This window comes from Ipomoea triloba, chromosome 1, assembly GCF_003576645.1.
Source record: "Ipomoea triloba cultivar NCNSP0323 chromosome 1, ASM357664v1".
In the NCBI taxonomy this organism is placed as follows: Eukaryota; Viridiplantae; Streptophyta; class Magnoliopsida; order Solanales; family Convolvulaceae; genus Ipomoea; species Ipomoea triloba.
The window spans coordinates 34,133,182-34,140,008 of NC_044916.1; the positions used below are offsets into that span (position 1 = coordinate 34,133,182).

At 34.5% G+C, this 6,827-nt stretch overlaps 1 protein-coding gene across 1 annotated transcript; it reads left to right on the forward strand.

Annotated features, from left to right (window-relative positions):
• The first annotated feature begins 2,016 nt into the window (after positions 1–2,016).
• On the forward strand, positions 2,017–6,477 carry LOC116029645 (tubby-like F-box protein 8). Its single transcript, XM_031271695.1, has 5 exons — positions 2,017–2,150; positions 3,148–3,579; positions 3,697–3,784; positions 4,545–4,677; positions 5,440–6,477. Exons 2-5 carry the CDS (start codon positions 3,232–3,234, stop codon positions 6,152–6,154), a joined length of 1,284 nt encoding a protein of 427 aa, XP_031127555.1. The 5' UTR covers positions 2,017–2,150; positions 3,148–3,231; the 3' UTR covers positions 6,155–6,477.
• The last annotated feature ends 350 nt before the right edge of the window (positions 6,478–6,827 follow it).

The window sequence follows — 6,827 nt, forward strand, 5'->3', positions numbered from 1 at the left end:
CAAAATTGTTGAAATGTTGTTAAATAAAATAACATTTTAATTTTGTTTAAATACAAAGTATGTTAGCTTGTTATTTTTTATTTTTTATTTTTTAGAAAACAAATCATAGTCGAAGATCAACGATTTTGTTGACGGATGATAAAAAATATTCATGTCACAAAAATATTATAACCAAAGAAAAATGTTCTAAAAAAGACTAAAAATAAATTTTCAAATATAAATCTAAGACAAAAAAATTGAATTAACTCTTTATAAATTTATAGTCACAACCAAATTATGTCAAACTCAAATGCTGTAAGTTAAAATTTTAGAATATGAAGGATTGAAGGTGTTAATGTCAAATTCAAATTCAAATAATATAAGTTAAGATTATAGAATAAGAAGGTGTTACAAATACTATTAGTCCATAATTACTATCAAAAAATGCATTTTGAGTGAGTTCTAGCCAGCAAAGGATTAAAAATAAGTAAATCCTTGTAGTTTGCTTATAGTTAATTGACTTGAACTTAAAACATTATGATTACCAAGTTAACTGCTCGATCAATTCTGCTGGAGTTGTCTCAATGTGCTAATTAATTCATTTCTATTTAAATCAATTTGAATATACGGGTGTGTTTGGAAAGTAGGAAAATGATTTATGAAAAATGTTTTCTGAAAAATTAGTCATTTTTTAGAAAATATTTTAATTTCTTGTGTTTGGCTGCGAAGCATAAAACTGTATTTGTGTGTCTAGTTCATTTTTCAGAAAATGGATAGGAAAATGAACAGAATCGTATAATTAAATATTTTAATTAATTTGTTAAAATATAACAACATTTATAATACCAATTTTCAATATAATCAACAAATGACTAATAAAATATCAAAATAACTAACCAAAGTATTACAATTGAAAATAACAAACCAAAATAACTAGTTAATCATCGCATCCAACGTCTTACAATTCAAAATAATCACCGCAAAAATATCACAATTGTAATTTGTAACAAATCATTCATTTATAACAAAAAAAAAAATCACAAAAAAAAATTATCTAAAAAACACAGCAAAAAAATACATCCAAAACCAGTAAACCCACTAATTTGCGAAACTAGTCGGTGGCCGACTAGTTTTCATGAAACCAGTGGCCGACTGATTGGTTTCGGAAACAAGTCCGACTTTTTCTGCTCGTAAATCGGGAAAAAATTTCAGATCGTTAGATCTGAGAACATTAAGCATAAAAGTTACAACTAAAAAAAAGAAAGAAGAAAAGGAAGGAACATACCTTGATGGATTGATGATAGGAAGATGGCAAGAAGAAGAAGCAAAAGCGCAACTCAGAGCCAATGAGGTAGAAGCAAGAGTTATGGTTCCGGAAAATGACTTCCCCTAAAGAAAAGGGAAAGTCATTTTCTTGAAAAAGTGATTTATTTTTCATTAACTAGTGGCTTAATTTTCATTGACCATATTTTCCTTCTTCTTCCCAAGCACAAAAAATAAATCATTTTTTGGGTTTCCAAACACACCCTAAGTAATGCTATATTTTCTTCTTAGTTTTACTTCTTTACGTGATAATTATTGATTGGTCAATTTTATATTTGATAAATAATTAGATTTATCATTAACATTAAGAATAACAAAAATTATTATCACAAGAGAAATATAGCATTATACTTCGAATCTTCGTCAAGTCAAATTTGAATAACTCTTGTGGTTTGTCATTTATCTATTGCTATTTCCTTTTTGTCGTTTGTGAAACAACATGAAACAAACCTAATTAGTTACGTGGCATTTAAGATTAAAGTAATTAATAAAGGGGGCGTATATTTAATGAATATTACGTCCTCAAAAACAAATATTATATAAAAGTAAAATGGAGGGATAATGACGAGGTAGCTTATTATAATGTGTAGGGATTTAATAAGTAAAAAAGTAAACCCAACCAAAGCCTAGTGGAAATTAATTAAACGGATAGCCAATGAAAAAAAAAAAAGTAAAACCATGCGAGGCTGGTGAAGTGGATTTAATAAGAGTTTGGAGTCCGGGGGGTCGCAGGGACAAACGGAGAGCGTGGACTTCCTTCGGGAGTGCCTAGAGAGAGAAAGCTTCGACTTTAAGAGAGAGAGAGAGAGAGAAAGTATAATCATCCTGGGGGAAGACTCTGTGCTGGGGTGAGCTTTAGCCACTCTTTTCTTGATCTTATTTCCGATTATACTGCCATTTTCTATCCCCGTATGCTAAATGTTTGTTTAAATTTCTTTTGGAGTTATAAATTTGCCGATTTCATGTGTTGGTTTTTCAATATTGTTGTTATTTCTGAATGAAATTTATTTTCCTTCTGTTGTTCTTTAGAAATTTTGATTGAACTACTTAGCTATCGCTCAGTGTATGAGGGTTTACTTAAAAGGATTAGCTTTTTCTTTGTCTTTGTTCTATTATAAACTTGGTTAAATTTCGTTGGTTTCTTGCTGAGATTGTTAAATATTTTGGCTGTTGAGATCATTCAGCACTGAAGCTTTTGGCATAATATGTTTGTAAAAATTTAGGAACTAGGAACAATTTAGATAATGTTCAATCTTGTGAGAGGAATGAAAGAAATGGTAAATTTCCCTTTGTGCTCAATGTTTGGATGACAGTTTTGAGAATTGGTACTCCTTTTCTAGTCTAGGGTTTTGCCTTTCGCAGCTAATAGATAATTACTTCGTCTATTATTGATTTTGGAATGTGTCATTCTATTTTGGTGTCGGCTTATTTGGTCCCTATTGGGATGGGAACACTAAGTTATCTTTGGAAATTTCATCTCCTTAAAGCTAACAATTGTCTCTTGGTGATAACATAAATCTAGAAAACTTCTGATGTCTTATTTTCACCCACCCATTCTCTAAATTGTCAGGCAGTATTTGTTGATAACTAGTTATAATTTGTTGTGACAACTGACTATAAATAACTAGTTTAAAAGAAGCACCATACATGTTTCAAGGTAAAGGTTTTAGAAGCGGGAAAGTTGTTTCTTACTAAAGAATGCTTCATAGACTGCTTTAAAGGCTCCATTTGAAGATTTCTTTTTGTTGGGAATCTTCTTTTCTTGCTCTGTGCTTTTCATCACTTTGTTTACTTTGTTACTAAGGTATGTATAATTGATTTTGCTGAAACCCATATTCTTCTTAGGTATATTTATTGTCCATGGACTAAGCATATCAAAAGACACGGATACATAAACCAAGTCCAGGGAGCATCACACATTCAAAGTAAATGTCATTTAGAAGTATAGCTCGTGACATTAAGGATAGTATTGGGAGCTTATCAAGGCGAAGTTTTGAGTTTAGGTTGACTGGCCATCAGAGGGGGAAGTCTCATGGGGCTGTCCATGAGTTGCATGACCAGCCTGTAATCATCCAGAACAGCTGTTGGGCTAGCCTCCCACCTGAGTTACTTCGAGATGTAATTAAAAGGTTGGAGTCTAGTGAGAGTGCGTGGCCTGCTCGCAAGCATGTTGTTGCCTGTGCTGGTGTTTGCCGATCATGGAGAGAGATGTGCAAGGAAATTGTTCATAATCCAGAGTTCTCAGGAAAGTTGACTTTCCCAGTCTCTCTGAAGCAGGTAATGTGTTTTCATACAGTTATTTTCAGTTAATTATGTTTATCAAAATAAATCAACTGCACTATTCATTCATTTGGAAAAGAGTGCTAATACTTTCATGTTTGTTTGCCTTTACAGCCAGGGCAACGAGATGGAGCCATTCAATGTTTCATAAAGAGAGACAAATCTAATTTAACTTACCGCCTTTTCCTCTGTCTTAGCCCAGGTAAATTTGCACAATGAAAAGTTCTCTGTTTGCTGTGTTTTGTGTAAGGCTGTGTTTTGATATATTGATTTCAGTAGCAATTAGGCTTTGCATGGTATCATGATATTAGGGTTAACTTTGCATATTGCTTACATCAATTTCTGCATCTTTACTGGTTTTCTTGGATACATCTAAGGGGGTTGGGGATTGAACTTGTAACCTCTTATCTAGAGTCGCTTATGCTACTTGACCATAAGGTCTTTGGCACTGCTTCTTTACTGATAGATGTTAAGGATATACCTATATCATTGATCTGGTTTTTTAGTCAACATTAGAGTCTTTTACCCCTTCTGCCTGGAGATGGTCCTATCATGCTTCAATTAGCACCGTCATATCACATATGTATTTCATAAATTTTGACTGATGGTGTCCTTTTTGCTTCGAATCTGAATTGATTCTTTTCTGAGTTGAGCTTATATAGGTTTTATAATAACACAGTTACAAAAAATATTTGCAGGCAGTAACCAACTATTAAGTTGGTGCTTTTTTCTTTGATCCACCTTCTATCTATATCTACCATCTGCTCATGTACAGTAAATGATTACTATTTCCATGTTCTAAATCATATTCAAGTAGTTTATTTTCTCCAAACATGAAATAATCTTTCTTATGTAGATGATACCATTCCAACTCTTCAATACTCAGAGATGTTAAATTGTTGCTTCCTCATTGCATTACTGCGAGTTTCCTAGTGACTGATGTTAATTTGTTGCTTCCACAGCCTTGCTGGTAGAAAATGGAAAGTTTCTTCTCTCTGCTAAGCGGAACCGGAGGACTACTCATACAGAATATATTATCTCGATGGATGCAGATAACATATCGCGGTCTAGTAACACTTACATTGGAAAACTGAGGTCAGTTTGCCTTGGAACTTATATCCCACCTCGATATGTACTCTGTAATAAAGCCTGGGTTGTAAAGGATGGCATCAAGTTGGAACGTTACTGCATGATGAGCCTTTGTGACAACAAATATGATGGCCTGTTTCTGTGTGATAATTTGTATCATTTCTATGCACACTGACTTTTCTTTGTAGGATGGAATATAGATATTTCTCTTCAATAGTTTCTGAACATTATTATTCATTGGGTACTGATATAAGAATCTAGTTGAGTTTATGGAAGGGAGATATCAAGGTATTCTGTGGAAGGGATAGGGGTGGGGATACCGGATGCCCGATGCTGTATGCAAAAAAATAAATAAAATAATCTTCTAATTATAACATAGGTGGATAGATTTGTCCTTAATTTTGAGACTTTAAGAGATATTTCTGCCCATAAAAAGAATTGTGAAAATGAGGAACATACAATGTTATTGAACCACTGAATTTTAGATATAATGCTCATTGGTATTAGCCTTTCTGCCCTGATTTTAGTGATGAAAGGAGATGCTAATGCCTTTAATACTCGACCCATTCTTTAAATTATGCATGTGAAAAGCTCAGTAATCTTGTGGACATGCTTAGTTTTTGTTTTTGATATTTTATTTTGACATGATAGAAAATTATTTGTTTTGAATTTAATAGATGTTTTGTTGTGGAGTATCAATTTACTTGAAGGTATTAATCATAGTTTATTTTCACATAGGACCTTATAACCTTTTTTAATTTGTTTCAGGTCAAATTTTCTTGGGACTAAGTTCATAATTTATGACACTCAGCCACCATACAACAGCACTCATATATCCGATCCTGGTTGTACAAGCCGCAGATTCTACTCAAAGAAAGTTTCCCCCAAAGTCCCTACTGGAAGCTACAACATTGCACAAGTCACATATGAACTGAATGTTCTTGGCACCAGAGGGCCACGGAAAATGCATTGTGTCATGTATTCAATCCCGATCTCGTCTCTTGAGCCTGGCGGCATTGTCCCTGGTCAGCCTGAGCTGCTTCCTCGCTCACTTGAGGATTCATTCAGGAGCATCTCCTTTTCAAAATCAATTGATAATTCAACCGAGTTCAGTAGTGCAAGGTATTCGGACATAATTGGTCCACGGGATGATGATGATGATGATGCTGCAAAGGAAAGACCTTTAGTACTTCGGAATAAACCTCCGAGATGGCACGAGCAGTTGCAGTGTTGGTGTCTTAATTTCAGGGGAAGGGTAACCGTTGCCTCTGTCAAGAATTTCCAGCTGATCGCCGCAACACAGCCGCCTGCTGGTGCCCCAACGCCAGCTCAGCCACCCCAGTCTGATCCCGACAAGATCATCCTGCAGTTCGGGAAGGTTGGCAAAGATATGTTCACCATGGATTACCGATATCCTTTGTCCGCCTTTCAGGCATTCGCCATCTGTTTAAGCAGCTTTGACACAAAGCTCGCATGTGAATAATACTACATAAACCACCGAAGGTTGTGCGTCTATACTGACCGAGATTTTCAACATTTGCAAGCGATGAGTCTATCGTGTCCAGTCACCTGTGCAACTCCACTGTACTGTCCAAGAAAAGGTGCAAGAATGTTAATTCCTTCCATTGTAATTTTCCTTTTCTCCTTTGTTTCTTGCATTGTATTTATGCGGACATTATAATTTCTTCACATGTACTGTCTTAGGTAAACTTGTTTTGGTAGTTTGCTGTAAACCTTATTGCATGAACCCATAACAGGAATTATTCTCATTTTCACTAATGATTTTCAAAGTATATCCATTACTCATCCTCTTAATTCTAGATGTTGAAGAATACACGTGCTTTGATATTCAAATTCTAGTTGTACCAAATACAATAAATCAACAAGTCATCTTATAATTCTTTCTTTTGGACAGGGTGGGGGCCCAGTTGCTTCTTGCATAAATGCAATACAAGATTTTGGTGGTGTGGGGAAGGGGGTAGGTTTAATTGATGGGAACTACTGCCGTACTGACACTTCAACATATATTGAACTACTCCTGAAATTTTCTTTTATTAGCAGATGCAAAACATCTCCAACAAGCTTTATTCAGTGCTTAGAAAATGGGAAAACATAAAAAAGACGTAGTAGTGGTTTAGAGTTTGGTATTTCATTGT